This window comes from Aythya marila (genome assembly GCF_965140915.1).
Source record: "Aythya marila genome assembly, chromosome: 8".
NCBI classification, from domain to species: domain Eukaryota; kingdom Metazoa; phylum Chordata; class Aves; order Anseriformes; family Anatidae; genus Aythya; species Aythya marila.
Genome location: NC_139049.1, coordinates 31637273 through 31655625, shown reverse-complemented (window position 1 = coordinate 31655625; position 18353 = coordinate 31637273). Strand labels below are relative to the sequence as shown.

Here is an 18353-nt window from a genome sequence, read left to right as displayed (position 1 = left end):
ATGGAATATAGGGTATAAATATTTCTAAAGAATGGGTCTAAATATTTCTAAAGAATTAGGTGGCTGGAGGGTAATTCTAAGTCCCTAAACATTTGTTGTTAATTTTGGCTTAGTGATAAAACACCTGTCACATTAGGAACCCAACACTAGGGTTCTTAATTCGAAGTTTTGCTGTCTAGGCAACAGCAGACTACCTGGTACCATGTACTTCAGGGAGAGCAGGTATGTTCTTCTTTCTTAACTGCTATACTTGAAACATGGTTTCAAGTATTTTCTGCTTATTTATAAAACAGAAATAGTTCAATACAAGATCAGTATATTGGACTCTGTCCATAACATGTGAGTACCAGAAAAAATCAAACAGAGCTTACCTTAACTTTCCCTGCATTTTCCTCCTCTTCCTTTTTGTCTTCGAATTCGAAGGCAACAGTCATACGTTGCTGTCTCTGCTCCTCCCATAAAGTAGGATTAAAACTATCACTGTCTGACTGGAAATCTACAGTTAAATTGCAAACAGCAATGCAACAGAACAAAGGATTAGTGCACTCAGCAAATGATTGGAAATGACCTAAAAAGACAAGTTCTTAGTGGCTTCTATAATCTTGGGTGACTGCCTTAAAACTGTTGTGGGGTGTAATGAAAGTATTAACTGACAAACCACTACAAACAAATTTTAATGCTAAAATCGGAAGAATGGTGGAAAGCAAGAGGGTTTCAGGGCAGAGGGGAGTGGGGTACGGGGATTCCAATGTAACAGGGGTATGTCAGGAGCCAAATTCCCAGATGTGCTGAGCCCAGAGCTCCGCACCCGCACATCTCGGAGGTGCCCCCACCCCAGCTCCCTCAGGCAGGCCGAGCAGTCCCTGCTCAGCTCCAGCTAGACCCTTGGTTTCTGCCCCACACACACTTCATGCCCAGGTTGAAATCATTTATACGAGGCCATTCTTCTGAAAATGTAAAAGAAAATGTAAATCCTGAGAATAATGGACAGGAGCCCTTTGTGTGTGACAAGATATGGGCTGTTACGTGTGCACTGCTGACTTTACGTGTCAGAAGAGAGACACTCATACAAAGAACCACATCTGAAACCCCTCCCTCTCTTTTATCTCCACTACCTGAACAAGCACTGCTCCTGCCTGTGTAGGAACTGCTGACGATGTTTTACCTTCATCACTGCGGGGTTGCTGGGGAAACATGTAGTTAGTCAGCACTCTCTGCTTTGTTTCTGGGTGAGCCTCCGTTTGCAGTGGAATGAGAGCCTTGGACTGTATAGGAGAGGCAAAACAAAGGACTGGTCACTCAGAGCATGTGTGTTAACTGAAACAGGATTTTAGTATGTGATAAATAGATAATACAGGAAAAACTAAAATTCTGTGTGAAAATAATCCTCTCCATGGACTAAAACCAGTGTTAGTTTGATGGAAATTCTTACTGTCCCATTCCTCACTTCTAGTCTACATGTGATTCCCACCAGGGCCACCTGAAGAACACTAAACATCAGAAATATTGACTGCATGTTCAGCACCACACCGGTGGGGAAGCTAAAGGATCAGAAGAACAGAGCTGCAACTGCACAGTAGAACACCCACATTATGGCTGTGAGTTGTTTTAAGTCAAGGTTAATGACAGATGGGTTCGTGATAGCTATTGGTTCAGCTGAGCGTAAACCTGGTGCAAGCTACATGGAAGCACCTTGAATATTCAGATTTTACCATTAGGTTTTACTTTAATTGATTATTTTTATTGCCTTGCTCTAATGTAGGAGTGACTGTCACAGTTCACAGAAGAGAAGTTGATCTAAAATGCATCACTGGAAAGTCAAAATGCTGAAAAAATATAGTAAATTTAAAAAGAAATATATGTTCTCTGGCTGAGTGGAGGTGTCATGCAATGTTAGTTTTTTGATGGAAATAAGAGTGAACAGAAGGAGAATCCTAATTTAGCACTTTAAAATTATCAGTTTCTATTATCTCTCCCAGTTAGTCTCCCCTCCCTTCAGCTTTGCAATTCTTTGATTAGCTATACAAGCTAAAAGTAAATTTAAGGAGAGATGCAATGAGCAAGTGCTGATGTAAATCTATTGACTGCAGTACACTTGGCCTTGTTTGGGGGCCCAGCTGAGTGCTACGTGCTGGGCAGGAGCCCGGAGGTTTGTCTGGTACCACTACAAAGATACAACCCTGTTTGTGCTGCTCTGCACGGTTCTGCCCTCAGCCATGCTCAGCATGGGCAGATGCGCCTGGTCTGCAAACGAACAACAGCAGGACCAGAGTCCCTGTGGCTTCTTCATCCAGATAAAAGGATGGATTAATTTCCAGTAGTATGATAATTACCCCAATCAACTTCAGTTAAGGAGATATAATATCTGATGTCGGGTGTTATTGTAAGGTGAGAAAGAAGAGATTATGAGAATTTATTGCAATTATTAAAAACTGTTAGGTATGTTGAACATTTCTAGCATGTTATTAATTGAGTTTTTCTCCACTTAAAGTCACATTCTGGAACTGCAAGATTATTTTATTCACCAATACTGGCAAAGATTGATGGGGGACTTATTTTAGTGCACAGATGCTGGCTAACTGTTGCATTTCCCTGTGTTCGTGTTACAAAATTTGTTTAAAAATAGAATCCTAAAGAATGTATAGTAGTGATATATAAACCAAGAAAGATATATAAACTAAGAAAGGCATATTTAAATTTAAAAGGAACTTAAACAAGAATTTTCTCCAAAACAAGATTAAGAGTACTTGTTCGTCTTCTACATTTTTAAACTCCCATTGACTTTAATGGAGTTTAAAATATGCAGGAATGGAAGCATGGACAGGAAAAGGCAGAAGACAAAAATGTAGGCATAGATGGAATATGGAGTGGGACAAACTAAGAACAAGTCCAATGAAAAATCTTACCTCTTGAATTTCTATTTAAAAAAACATTTTCTTGATAATTCTGGACTTTATTTTCTACTATATGTTACTACTTTTGTCAGGATATAGAAGGTTAGTTAGAAGCAAGAGGTAATAAATGACAGCCAGGAGAATCTACACCTTGGTATGAAAGTAGCAAGCTCGACTGAGACTAAACACTTCTAAAATTCTACTAAAGTCATGTATTAAATTATAGGCTTCATTTATGGCCCTTGCTAAGAACCCTACTACTTTACTAAAGAAATTATGAATATTGAAAGCCATTACCTGGTTGTCAGAAAGCCACAAAGCTGCAAGTTCTTTAAGTTTAGTAAAAGTGAATGGTAAGTTCTTCAGTCTGTAAATGATAATGGAACAACATGAATACTTCATTTCCACAATAGTTTCTTTTTAATCTACATGCAGCACATTTTGGCTCAATCCTACAGAAATTGCTGTCATATCTTTATTTTCTCTTGCATTTTATTAAAATACAGTAAGTTACTAAGGGGATTCCCCTTAAATTGCTTCCACATTAAGAGAGACTTTTGGATTCTAAAACTACTGATTTCATTGCCTAGAGGTACTAAGGAGATACCAATGTCTTGCCATCTTGCCATGGCTGTAACATAACCAGCTTTATAACTTATAACCAACACAAGTTACAGCTTATAACACAGAAAAAATCTTGGTCCCAGTGAGACTTATAGCAAAGTCCTTACAGTTTACAGTGTAGTTAACACAAACCCTTTTATTTATCAGTTAAATTTCTGAACACAAATTACTCTAAGATAACTGAAAATTCATTTTTGCAGAAATGTTAGGAATGAAATTAAAATCAAATTAAAACAAACAAAAAAAAAAACAACAAAAAACAACATTTTAATTATATGCATGAACCCATTTCCTAAAATAATCTGTATGTGGGAACAGGGAAAACATGACTAGATACTTGTGGAAACATCATTCATGTTTTTCCCAATAAGTAACTCATTATGAAAACATTATTTTTACTTTGCAGCCTGTACTAAACCAGAGAGGGATGTCCTACTCACATCCTGATATCCTCCCATCTTTGTGTTACAGAAGGTTAAAGAGCTGGAGGACTGTCGAAAGAAATGGACCAGCCAAAGGAGTGACTACAAAGACAAAATCTAAATGTGATTTAACAGAAAGAAGAGAGGAAAAGCCCTTCTCTGAGAGAGTCAGACAGGCTGATATTGTGAAGAGGCCTGACAAGTATGTTCATTTGCACCTCAAATAAAGACAGGCATTCTACTCTAAGGGACTGCACCTGCCCAGCATCATCAGGAGAATCCTTTGTCCCTCTATCATTAAATAACTGATAATATTCCTACAATCTTCTTCGCATTAAAAATCTATCTGCATATCTGGGAGATATGTAACTCACAAGCTTTTGTACCATTGCCTCTATGCAGCGTTTTGAAAGTGCATCCACTGTGGAATTACTTTGGATGCATTTTTTGCCACAAAGATACTACCATTAAATATTGTGTTATTTTTGAAAGCAGTGTCTACTTACTGCAAGTAACACATTTTAAAGACTGTGATTTTAATAAGAATATCTTATACTAAAGATGACTTAACTACAGAAAAGAAATAAATTGACGTGAATATATACAAATACAGTGTGTTGGGAGATAATCTCCAATTAAATGCTTGTACAGATTAGAGTATCTTTACATATGTGTGCATGTTTAAGCCTGTAATTGATGCCACAAGAAAGGAAAGAGTTCCTAAACTTCCTGATATTTAGCTTTCATTCCTATTTTATCAAAAAATTCATACTGCAGTGTGTTTAAATGTAAATTTTCACTTTTCTCTGGAATAGTGCAGAGTGAGACATTCTTTATAAATTAAGGTTACAAGATTAACCTTTAATAGATAGTTAACATAAAGATTGTTAAATAGTGTTTATCTGGATGTTTTATTCAGGGTGCTTTTTTTTTTTTTTTTTTTTTTTTTTTTCCCCTGTATAAAAAGATATGCACTTTGGGTTTTCAAGTGATGCCCTTATTTCTTTACACTTTAGGATTCCGTAGGATGAGTTTCAGAACTGCATAGAAACTTTTGTCTGCAGAGCACTACTGGTAAAGTTTCCAACTCACTCAAGCTGAGAAGTGTATATCAGAGGGAGAAGCAAAATTGGTAAGCACTCTTCAGAAATGATGTGTGGCAAGTGGATCTCCAAGCTGGTTTTCCATTTCCATATTCAAATAAAACACCAAACACTTCATTTTTTGTTCTTTCTTGCACATAAGCCTGAACACCTAGCTTTAAACATCTGAAGAGGACTGATTTTAAGGAGTCCAATAAGAAAAAATCTCAAATTAGAGACCAAAGAGTGGAGGCACCCAAAATCAGTACCATTTTTTGAAAAATTTCCACTGGGACAAGACTCATTCTCTTTTTCTAACTGCAATTTCTTTTGACAATTTTAAGACTGCTTTTTAAATTTTATGAAGTTTATGAACATTTCTCCTTATGTGCACTAAAAATGCAAATGCAAGCATTCTGACTTTCATGAACAACTGAATTACCAAGTCATTTTGTGTTTTACCCATTTTCACAACAAGGCCTGTTATACTTGTTATTTACACTACATTAGTTTAACCATGAAAGGTAAATACGTAAATGTTTTTATAGCTTCATCTGCCAATATAAGGTTATGATATAGCTACAAAGCACCTCAAATGTTACTTATGCATAGCTGTAGCTTGATTACTTTCTACAGATTAGGAATTTTGGTATAAATCAACATAACTTTACTGATTTCAAAGAACTAACTCACAGCATTCTCAGTTAAAGATTTGGCCTCCTCCAAGGAGAAAATTGTCCTTCAGTAATATAAAAAAAGTGATTAGTTTGAACTGCTTCCATTTATCTAATATATGGCTGCAATCAGATATTAACACAAAGAAATGAAATGTCCATGAATATGCTATTCAACAAATAACTTTTCTGTTATGCTTAGATGCTGAAGCATCTCACTAGACAGCATGGAAAATTACATGCATAATTGTTTTTGTAAATCTAAGGAAAATATATTCACAATGCTAGATGAAACTTTAATAAGTGCATCTTCTTAATTATTAAGAAAAATCAATTATTAATTATATTAAGAAGATGTCCAAATTAATCAATTTACAATGAAAAGGCATATTCTGCTGTACCAAAATAACTTATTCTTACTATGGCTGAAACTCTGCTCAGCCTGAGTAAATAACCTTTGCATGAGGCCATTTCCTTACTGGTACAGTAGGACTTTCTTCAGTAAGGACTTTTCCTTACTGAAGCAGTAGGACTGCTTCAGAGCAGCCAAAATCCAGAAGTCAGGACTGGGAACTTGCTAATAGAAACAGAGCCATAGCTCCTGCACCCATCAGGCACCAGGTGAAGGGCATTCAGAGGCTTGAGTTCTGTGGGAAGGCAGGATCTCTGAATCTTCAGAACAACTACACTGCTTCTGACACTTGGCAGCCATCTGTTGCACATGCTTGCTTGCATAAACAACAGTTGCATTCCTGTACAAGTTTTAAATCACTCTGTTTTGCAGTCTCTTAAACTTAATTGTAAAAAGAGCTAAACATGCAATAACAAAATAAGGAAATCTTTTAGTGCTACAGACATTTTCTGTATTTATATTAGTTATGTTAAAATATATATAAAATCATGTATGCCTTTGGTAAATGTAAAAGTTTAAAGGTTATTAATAGAATTATTTCTTAAAAGGAGAACACTGAAATACTGATTTTTCAGCAAAGTAACTCTCCTCAGTAATAGTTCAGAAAAATAAGAAACACATATGTTCTTTATTGTATTTAATTTTCACAGATAAAATGTTTTCCTAGGAGGAAAAAAAAACGAAAAACAAACAAACAAACAAACAAAAAAAAAACATCCTGTGAATTCCCTTAGGTGAGTAAAACCAAAAACTAAAGCAACAACAGCACACCTTTTGAAATGACATCCTTAAACATTAAAACCATTAGCACCCTATGACCCCACAACCTCAAAGAAACTATATGTCACTGTGTTACACCAGGCTGGAATGAGGACTTTAGGTTAATTTAGAGTAGACTAGCCAGTCAGTCAAGCCCACAGACAGTTGATACTTGTGACAGTTCTCTACAGTTACACTCAGCAAACTGACAACAACAGGGTTTTGGGAGTGTGAAAGTTTAAAAGAACATAATTCACATTAACTCTTCAATATACTGTTCACATGAATGCCTGTGGATAATAATGGACAGGAATAATTATCTCTTTGGCAATAAGCAATATTGTACAATTAAATAATTGAACAGAAAAGATACACCAAGGAACAGTCCTTTGTTTTGGAATGGATCACATAATCTGGGGATCTTTTTTTATCTAACTTCTGTTCGTGAGATTCAGAGTAGTAATTGAGTCTGACTCCAGGACAGAAGCAGAAGCAGTGCAAATACAGAAAGGTAATGACTCTTTCAGCTCTTCTGTAAGAACAATCTAAAACTAGAAGAAAGGTTACTTACCAGTAACCGATGCTCTTTGAGAAGTGTAGCCCAAATGTACATTCTAACAATTCTACCTCTCAATCACAGGACTCATACCTGGAAGGACTCTGAGGAGAGAGGAGAAGCAGATGGAAGACAAATGTATAGGTGGACTACACATTGTGAAGAACACCGGTTACTGGTAAGACATCTTTTTTTTCTTTGAATGAATCCCATGTGCAGTCTTAGCAGTGAGTGTATCCAAGCAGCTACCCCAGTGTGATGGAGATCTCAGTACCTTTCACGCAAGTGGTAGCTGCACAACTACTTTATCAAATGCTGCATTGGTTCTTGAAGCACTGGAGATAGATAGTGTTATGCCTGGCAAAGGCAAGGATGAATAACCAGGTAGCTGCATTGCAGGTATCTGGAATCAAAACTTTCCAGAATGCACAGGGTGAAGCCACCTAGGCTCTTGTCAGGTGCACACTAACCCTCATTAGACTCCACTTTAGCAATGTGATAGCAAGTCAGGATTCAGCCCACCATTGCCTTTTATTGTGTAGCGACAAACAAATACTGTATTTTCCAGTGGTGTAGAGTCTGTAACAGGGTTGAAAAGGTTTGGACCTGTAAAGATAAAAGGAAAGAGGACTCCCAACTATGGAGATGAGAATTATAGATACAGTCTTAGAGTGTAAGGCTTGGGAAGGAAAAGCTGGAGTCTAATTCCCTTGTTAAAATGGAGTTCTAACATGAATGTCTGTAGAAAATCCTGGAACCAAAATAGCTTCTGGTCTATTAAGATAAGCAAGGTTCATCTTTCAGTGATGAGGGCCTTCAGAAGACATAGAACAAGAGCCTGCAGTAGCTGAAACCATAGTATTAAAAATGCACAAGGGAGAGAATCCAAATACTGACCCACCTTTGATCAAAATGTGTCAACTCACAAAAATTTGAGATTCTTGTTAACCTGAGTGGCAAAGAAGTCTATGTCTGGTTTGTCTCCTTCCTGAAAGATACCCAAGGAGGACTTTAAACCAAATCTGCCACTTATGATACTGGAGGATGTGGAAAATGTAGATTTTTGACATTCATACTCAGACAGGCTACAGGTAACACAAGGAAGAGAGGGCTTCTTTTTAACTCGTTACATGCTATTTCACAGTTAGGTTGTCCATCACTCCTTGTATGCATGACCATTTGGAGAGCAGACAGTAAATTTTCCACTCATTTGAGCAAGGCAAGTTCAAAGCCACCAGCATCTCTGCGCTCTGCATGCCTGGAGCTGGGCTGCACTCCCCATGCCGTGAGAAACATATTCAGAATTAACATTTTTGGTGGCAAAAAGGCATCTCACAATAAACACTTGAGTAGCCCAGTCTCAGCAGGGCAGCATTTAACCTCAGATGGAATTGATGTCAACAAAGTAGGAAAACATGATCCCCAAGGACTGCTCAAGAAAAGTATGAGATAATTCAACCAGTTCCTCTGTCTCCTAGTCTAGACTCTGCTCTTCAGCTAGCTCTAGAATGTCTGTAACTCACTGTACAGTTTTTCATATCAAGTTGAGAGAACAGCTTCCCATGCCAATGGGCAAAGGCCCTGTTCTCCTGCCCTCCTCATACTTTCCCATTTGGTGCGCAGCCACTGTTTACCTTCAGCTGGCTTTGATGCTTGCAAGACTCCACTGCGAGCAAATTGGACACATGGGGAGCATCAGAAAGCAAACACAATAAGAAAAAAGATCAATTCTTGAAGTTTCAGTGAATTAAGTCATTGCAGTCATTTGACCAATGAGCCCTGAGTAAGCCCAAGGCAGATAGATGCAGGGCTACCAGCCAGCACAAAAAGGGAGTGGGCAGGGCAGTGACTGGTGTGTTCCAGGCTGAGGAACATCACATTGCTGGGATGCTGGTCCCACCATTTACCCCAAAATGGAAATCCCAAGTGCTCTCTTATCTCTGGGCAGCCAGGGAAAAGGCAAGTGGGCTGAACTGCTGTTTCAGTTGCAGCCATCAGGTCAGCTTGGTCAAGAAGCCTTGCATACTCTGACCACCTCTGCTGCCTTCTGCCAGCAGTGAGCCACCTCCTCCCTCTCGCCCCAGCAATAGCACTCATAAGCAGTAATTACACATGTAGTCACAAGCCTGAAATACGCAGCTGATCTGGCTGAAAAGTTACTTGGCAAAAGGAAAGAAAAGAAGAAGAAAAAAAAAGACTAATTTCTGCTTCCTCAACACACACTCATGGCATGATTACAGGTTTGAAAAGGGGTCAGAGTGACCCAGCTCGGATTGGCTTAATGTGCCAGTGAGGGCACTCTACAGCTGCAGCTCCTTGGAGTCCCTAAGATGCCCTCAGCCAGTGCCATCCTGTTGCCTCCCCAGCCCCGTGCACACCCTGTGCCCTCCCACATGCTGCTAGAGCTGGCTGGGCAGCAACACGATGGAGCAGCCACCCGAAATGTCCACCTGAAAATTCACCATGTTTCTGACATTTGCTGCTTTCATCTGAATTGCTTATGTATTCAGCATCACCATACACCTGGATGTGCCAGCCTGAGGGAGTTTAAAGTTAAAACACAGCTCCAGTCTGTAGCTCCACAGATAAGACCACAAACCTCCACTACTGTGGTGACATGCTGATGGGAGAGTCCTCCCATGTCCCTGTGAAAGCACTGGAATGTGAAACCCAAAAAGATTTGATTCTGGGACTTGGACGGTTTCTGCATGGATTGGAGATCAGTTTAGCTTTACATTCTGGTCCATACATAATGCACTACGTAATACACAATTACAGTGAGGAAAATGATCTAATAGAAGTAAGTAAACAAATTTGAATAAATATATTACAGGGATATCTTGATTTTATAGTTTATGATCAACCTTAATTTCAACAATGAAACTGGTGACAGGAAATCAGACACAGATGTGCAAAGTTCTTCCCCTGATATTTACTGAGCACAGATGATAGCTACTTGGAACAGAATGGTGTTCACACCCTTTTTATTTTTATTTTTTGCATTATTAGGCAAATTTGTATTTCTGTGGTTGTACTGAAATTAACATATTCTTGGAACATATGTTTCTTTAAATTCCATGGAAAGGTCAGTCATTTCTGATGCCTATGGGAGCACAGCATAAGTACCAAGAAAGTCTTGTTTCAAGCATTCAATTTCTCAGAGGAACAGTGAAGTGTGTGAGAACACAGAATCTGGTGTTTGGTTTGTGTTTTTGTTTGACAACACTTTTGCCCTGCTGAAGGAAACAGAACATTTTCTTTTGATTTCAGTGGGGTCAGGGTAACATGTAGTATGTTTGCACTTACTGATCTCCTATATAATAGCTTGTCACAATTTTTTGAGCAGGGCACAACACTATATATTATAAAGTTATATACAATTTTAAAACCAAATATCACGCTTTCACGTGGAAATTACAGGTGATAATATAAGTAAACAGTCTCTCATCTCTGAAAGCACACCGAGACCCAGATGCTCACCACATTCAATTTTTTCTTTGGATATTATGCAATTAAAACCAAACCATAAAGATTAAAAAAAAAATAATAAGAAATTTTCCATATAGTTTAAATACTTAAAGTATTCATAAACATCATTTCTATGTATTTCATATACTTTCATATATTTTAAATAAATGTATTTTAACAATACCTAGAGAGAATTATCTATTCTTTTAAAACAAATTCTTGTGACGTGAGTTAGGAAAATTATGTGAACTATACCTGTTATCACTCAGATTTAACACTCTTAGCTTCTGCATCTGACCTATTTCATCAGGAAGAAATTCCAGCTTGTTGGAGCGCAGAGACATCACTGTTACATTTTTACAGCTTCCAATCTATGGGAATGGAAAAAAAAATAAAAAAAATGTTAGGATTTTGATAAAATTTATTATCACTAATTTTATGTCAGAGGGTGGCCATTTTTTCCCGTATAAATAACCAAGAACAGAAAATACAGTATCCCAAGTCAGAAAATATTATTCTTCTTTGTCAGAAATCTCATGGAAATGCACTACATTACTTGAACTTCTGTTTCTGAGTAATCTCATCTTTACATGAGTTTACTAGTTTAGTTTTTATTATTTTACTACTGAGTATGTAAGAAAGATTTGGTATTCAACACTACACAGAAATAACCACTTTAAGAGATATTTTATCATAGTATGGATAAAGTCTTAGGCCTACCAAAAACCATTTAAATCTAATTTAAAAACAGGATCAGCTTCTCACTTCTCTGGGCAGTTCAGGAAGGAAATTCTCATCCACAGCCAACGTCCTCAGGTTGTGAAGGTAACCGATTGTTGAAGGTAAGGACTCCAACTCATTACAGCTGCAGTCAAATTCTTCTAATAAAGATAAACTGAAATTGTAAATGTAGTCGTTAGATGCTGTACAAGGGTTAGGTAATAAAAAATAACAATCTAAAACCTTTGAAAGTTTAAAACCATCACACTTCTACAGATGCCATTCCCTGAAGATGGAAAGTTTATTGCAAATTTCCCTAGAAGTCTATAATAATACAACTTTACGAACTACTAGGAACACTATTTTTCAGTCATAAGTGGTAGGACAGTTTAAGAAAAACCTCTTAGTTTCCCATATTATCATTCTTATTTTTTGAAGTGAGGATGTATTCCAGGTATTCCAAATTCACAATGATCAGGGCAATTCATACTAAACTGAAGAGCCAAACAAAAAATTTATAGTCTTAACATACAAAGACATAAAACAGCTAAAGAAATATCAGTGGTGAGCAAAAAGGAAAAAAAAAAAAAAGATGCAGAATTTGCCTTCACTGTAAGTCTAACTTACCTTTATCCCATTTTCTTAACTCAAAAAAAAAAAAAAAAAAAAAAAAAGGTCTTTTAACCTTCAGATTTTATCAAATGTGAAACCAGAAATAGATACTCCTTACAAGGAATTCTCAGAACTTTCCTATAATTGCTGTGTTTCAGTAGACTGAAAAGCCAAAGTGAGTCATACAGCGATTAGTGCAAGAGATGTATGGAATATATCCAGAAGCCCTGCTAGGTTTTAGCTTTTCTTTAATATAACCTTTGCATCTACCTAATTTATTTCAAACTAGTTACAAACCAATTTCAGTAAAGGCATAATCCAGACATGTTTAACTACTTCATACGGAATACGTGCTTTGACAGATGGAAGTCCAGCTTGAAAACTTGTTAAATTGAAAGATGTGCATATTCTACCTTTTACTGATGATAACACTATCAGAAAAGCTTGAAAATAGATAAACTAATTTTGAACAACTACGTTTCCGATGGAAATCGGAAGCTCTGATTCTCTGAACTGTAACTGTGCAAGTTTCTATGACAGCAAAGAATCACTTTATCAGACAATAGAGTTTTATTTGAAAGATATTGTCTGGCATAGACATTCTCAGCCTCTTTTCTCCCTGGTGACATCATCAGTAGACAATTGAAGATGGCCACAATAAAAACAACAAAGTCTCCATGAAACTATAATTTATCTCTGTAACTACCATTGTTAAATAATACATAGTTCAGAAAGTGATTTTTCATTCACCATGACTTGATGAACAGTATGTTGAGAATAACAGCTATAATTACAATCATGCTAATTTAGCTAAAATGTCATTAACTTTAATGTCTTCTTGGGCTAAATTCAGATTGTTCTCTATAGATTTAAAGAAGAACAGCCAATAATCAGATATGAACCTGCCACTCCGTTTGGCACCCATTAAAAGGGGTAGTTCTCAGCAGTGTCCTAAGGTAGATGAAGAATATCTTTAGGCAGATTAGTAAGGAGACATTCATGGAGAATGAAGTCTGCCATGAATAGAAGAGTAGTTCCAGCCTGTCTCAGCCCCATTTTGTACAGTCACAGACTTTTTCTCTCGACAGCCACAGCAGCCTAAATCCCAGGTATTAGACACACCCACTGTTATCTGTTCAACAGCAAGCAGAAGGAATTCTGTAGATCCAGGAACAGAAATTTGCACTTTCCTTTGCAGCATCTAATACTGTCAGATATGGTGTTGACTAGAAACATATACAAAACACTCATCTGACACAATATGCTGGCTCCTGAGTTACTGCACCATTACCTATGTATGGGGCACAACCTTCCTCATGACCTTCCTACACAGAAAGTGGGAGAATGGGCATTTGCTCAGGTCCTGTACATACAATCTCCAGTCCCTGGGTCTGATTTGTAAAGTACATAATCGATATAAATCCTCTGATAAACACATGCTTAAACATTTTATTAAGCTAGGTCTACTGTGCGTAGTATACTGTAGGGTCCAACTCTAAATGCCACTTACAGGCTTGCCCTTTGAACAAGACTGCCAAAAATGAGGGTGGTGGCTCACTGCTAACAACATTGACTCAGGCAGTGCTGAAGTGCTCTGTGTCTCATCATGAAATTGGTCCCTGGAGGGAGAATTCCCTCCTCCACATCACTAATCTTTGTGTGACAATAATATACTCTGCAGTGGGTACTATGACTATCATTCAGGAGAAAGAGACCCAGTAGGAAACTATCCAAATGGATGAGTCAGAGAAAGGAAGTTCATTTTGATGTGGGAGACACTGTCCTCATTAAATGAGGGAAAGTACTTCATTTAAAAGAAACAACCAATCATTCAAAAATAATGTGATAATATTAGATGATTAACCTAGTGTTCTACAAATACACCTTTTAGAGCAGCAGTAAGCAACTCTTCAAATATAATTATGGATCCACAACAAACAATTCCGAACAGATATTAAAAAAAAAAAAAGAAAAAGAAAAAAAAAAGAAAAAAAAAGAGGGAATCCTCTTCAATCTGAATTAATCTGAACAATCAATAAGAAAGCATTGTCACGACAGGTTATAAAAATGATTCTCAAAATTATTAAAGATAATGTTCGACATTATATCAACCTTTTTGCATATAACTTTGAGCCTTATGAGCTTTCACAGTCAGAAGTTATTGCTACACAATAAGATCTTCTTTTTGTCATTCATTTAACCAATTTTTACTACACATCATTAATATCACATAACTCTAAAGGCACTGCAAGAAGTAGAGCATAACAAGCCAAACTTCAGCTTTCAGATTTCATAGTTCACAAATTTGGATTTTTGGATTTTTTTTTGGATTTTTCGATTTTTTTTTTGAGGTTAGAGCTCATTTCTATTCTAGAGACCTCACTGTCCTATCATATTTTTGAACAAGTTCCAAAAGCTTTCCAGGCTTTAATTTTGGAAGGCTCACAACAGCACTGGCTTAAGAAAAATACTCCCAATGAAGGGGTTTGTTGAGCTAGAACTCACTGAAGAGAGAATAGTTTTTGGACTGTAAGAACAGGCAAAGAGCCTCAGTGCAACTCCGTGAACAGATGCCAGAGACATTGCCTGCCCCTTTCCCCATGTTCTGTGCTGACAGCACGGGATTGGTATAGCCATGTGTTCAATCACATCAGACAGACAATCATTTTTTAGGCTGAATTTAAGTAAACTTTAGGTTTACTTATAGAATACTTTAACTTTTTGATGTATACACCTCTGAAATTGTCATGACTTTTCCATTTATGTTACTTCAATATTTTCAGATATCTTCATACACATGAGGTTTACAGCCATTTTCTTTCCAGCATCAAGTCCTAGCTGTTGCTATAGAAACAGACATATTGCCCCAAATACTTATATTTCTTATACTTTTGTTGCTCTAATCATCCAAATTGCAAGTGATTCATACAGAAGATAACTCTTCGTTCTTTGTCTTGAAAAATATGATATACTTCACCTTCCCGTCACTTATGCCAGAGTAAGTCCACAACAGTAATGGTGTTGCTCCAAGTGTAAATGTTACAAGCTGCATGTTAGGCACACATTTTGAAATTACTTTGTAATTCAGTACACCTTCTCTGTCTTACTTTGATTTCAGGAAAAATACATTCCACAAACAGAAGGGAAAACAAATTTTTCTTAATTTTGAAAAACTTGAGACTTATACTCACTTTCCGATTGCATTTGGCAGAATTGTAAGCTGATTGTCGTCTACTTTTAAAGTTGTCAGCCTTTTCAACAGTCCTACAAAACAGAAAAGAAGGGAGTAATAGAAAAATATCTCACCTTTTTTCACTTTCTCCAATATTCTTAAATAAGCAATGATGTCTAACACTAAATAATTTAGGTCTAGATTTTAGAAAAAATACAGTATACAAACACATTCTTGTCCCATTGAAAATATGTTTCATCAAAATGAAGCACAGATTAAATGTTGAACTGGATGGCAACAAGTGAAATATTAGGTATATTTCTGAAGTCTTGAAAAAAAATGAAAAGAAAAAAAATAGGAATAGTATCCTATCTGTCTAGGAAGTGCAGTATTTCTAGTTGTTTATGAATTATCATGAAGTCTCACAACAACCAAAAAAAAAAATAAAAAAAAAAATCCTCAACTATAAAAACATGAGCTATGGAGTTCTCACCTATGGAGTCTGGCAGTTGCTGCAACATATTTGATGACAATAGGAGATCTTCAAGTCCTTCACATCCTGATATGTCCAAATCAACAGTTTCTATCCTGTTTTTTGACATATCCAGGTACACGAGCTGTTTTAACTTCCCTATAGACTTAATAGCATGTTACAAAGTGTTACTTGAACAGATAGAAACTGCTTGCCCACCTCTAAATTTAAAGACAAACAACTGTAATATGGATTTATATATAGTTCTCAAAACATGCTTTTTTATTTATTTCACCAAAGCAGCATCAGTAGTGGTCTAATAGCCTCACGGTTCAGGAAGCTGCAAAAACAAAGGCTTAACTATGGGACAGAGCTGAAAATTAGTTTCTCTGTGACTTTTAAAGAGATCAGGTGAAAATTCTAGGGCCTATTAAGATGCTATCCATTGTGGTTAAACTAGCCTTTAATTCTGTAAGTCAGCTGTACCTAAGTGACACATGCCACACTAATTCATGTGTTCCAGAGGCATTAAATCTGCTGAAAGTTTGAGTTCTCCAAGTCATCCAGCTGTATTAATTCTTCACTTGGACACAGAGCCAAGAGACATTTACTCGCAATTCACATCTACTTGTACCAGCAGGCCACTGGGGCTAGATATGCAGGCAATGCTTTTCTGTATCATACCGATTGTCTACATTTGATAAAATCTAAAATTAGACTTCAGATATTCATAGCTCAATTATAAGAGGTTAATCCCAACAGTATACTTTGTGAATGCAGTGTTTAATTGCTGCTATAACATCAATGAGTAACATGACAGAAATTCTTCCCTAATTTCTTTGATAATCTGTTTATCATGCAAAAGTTTGAAGCTATAGAAGTAATTTGCTTCTTGATTCATTACCACAAGATGGTCACTTCATTCTAGACATGAAATTTCACCCCCAAAAAATCAACAAGGTGCTGTTGTTTTTCCTATACTAAAGCCTACGAGTGGAACAGCACAGAGATATCACTGCTGGGTTTACAGTGAATGAGCTGGATCTACAACCAAATGGCACAGATATGATTGCAAAGGAGGAGTGAGATAAGGCAGCACAATACCATTACTAGAAGTTGCCATCTGCTTGCAGTGCCTTGCATTAGCAATTCACATCAGCACTTTGTGTTAATGTGAATTACTTGTTTTCCACAGAAAGTACAGACTTGCTACAAAGTAAAATGAGCAATATCAAAATTACATTTCAAAACACATGAATGAACATTTATGGTCTATAAGAGAACTTTATAGCTTTGGGTAGACCATGGCAATTGCCTATGAAATTGTATGGATTCTACAAAAGTGTTGGTTTTTTTTGTTTGTTTGTTTTTGTTTTTGTTTTTGTTTTAAAGTTATTTACGTATACTTTTAGTGGCTATCCACTGTACGTATGAAAAAGGCTAATAATTTTAGACAGCTTTATTTGTCAAACAATATGAATGTAGTTTGCTTTCATCTCTTACCTTGCTGACACCTGCTCTCTGCTTCTAAGTAGGCAGTTTCCTATTATCATTATTCAGATCTGAGTTGTAAAAAGGGAAAAATCTCCCTTTCAACCCTATCTTTGCCATTCTAACAGTTTAATATAATCTTTGTTTCTAGCACAGACTACTGTTTATTTAAACCAAATTATCAACACTGGAAACCTGACAAATCTCTAAGTCTTCAAATCAATTACCAGTTAGTAATTCCTTTCTAATTTCAGAAGTCAAAATTTAAGGCTAGTATTAACTGTTTTAAACAGCCTGTCTTGGAGAATGTTTTCATAAAACATTGGGTCTTACTAGAATCAGATTTAGTAGACATAAATTATTCCCTGAAAATAATTAAGTTTCTTGGGACTCAGTTCCAAGATCTGCAGAACACCTTCAGCTCTGAACACCCTCTCTAGGGTTTATGATAGCTCAGCAGAACTGTGTCTGGAACACATTTTAGCACTGGATATATTAACGAATTTCATTGTCATCAGAAAAGAAATTGAATAATGGTTAAAATATTTATGCCCACATCCTCTTGTATAGGTGACTTCTTCTACTCAGTTACACTGCAGCAATAATACTGTAACATGTCTGTTTTTGATCTCCATTTGGTATCAGAATCAACAAATGGTTTCAAAATCAGCCCTTTTTAAATCTCATTTTATTTTTTTCCACTAACAAAGTTTTCAAAAAGTGGACATATGTACAGTGACTGAAAATGACCATTTTCTGTGGAGACATCCTGCTTAACACAAAATGAAAAATGATCCTAAATTATTTTAGATTAAAAAGAGTCCTTGTTCAATGAAGAAAATTGAATTTTGATTAATAAATGTTCAAAGCTGAAAGAGGACATAACACTTCTCCTTACAACACCTAAATGTTTTTATGCTAGATCTATTTCTAAAAGTTCCCTGCACCAGTGGAGCATCATTATGTGAAACATAAGATCTGCTACCTGTGTGGAA

General features: G+C 36.6%; 1 protein-coding gene across 4 annotated transcripts in view; it reads right to left on the bottom strand.

Annotated features, from left to right (window-relative positions):
* The window catches only part of LRRC7 (leucine rich repeat containing 7), a gene marked incomplete at its 3' end in the record, with an annotated part of 89482 nt that overhangs the window by 35145 nt on the left and 35984 nt on the right, over positions 1-18353 (bottom strand). For all 4 annotated transcript variants that reach the window (XM_082765782.1, XM_082765783.1, XM_082765784.1 and 1 more), the window contains exons 8-14: positions 15889-16033; positions 15415-15487; positions 11657-11786; positions 11147-11262; positions 3192-3261; positions 1166-1265; positions 372-496 (exon numbers count right to left, since the gene is read on the bottom strand). In XM_082765782.1, coding sequence (XP_082621908.1) covers positions 372-496; positions 1166-1265; positions 3192-3261; positions 11147-11262; positions 11657-11786; positions 15415-15487; positions 15889-16033 — 759 coding nt within the window. The remainder of the gene's footprint in view (positions 1-371; positions 497-1165; positions 1266-3191; positions 3262-11146; positions 11263-11656; positions 11787-15414; positions 15488-15888; positions 16034-18353) is intronic.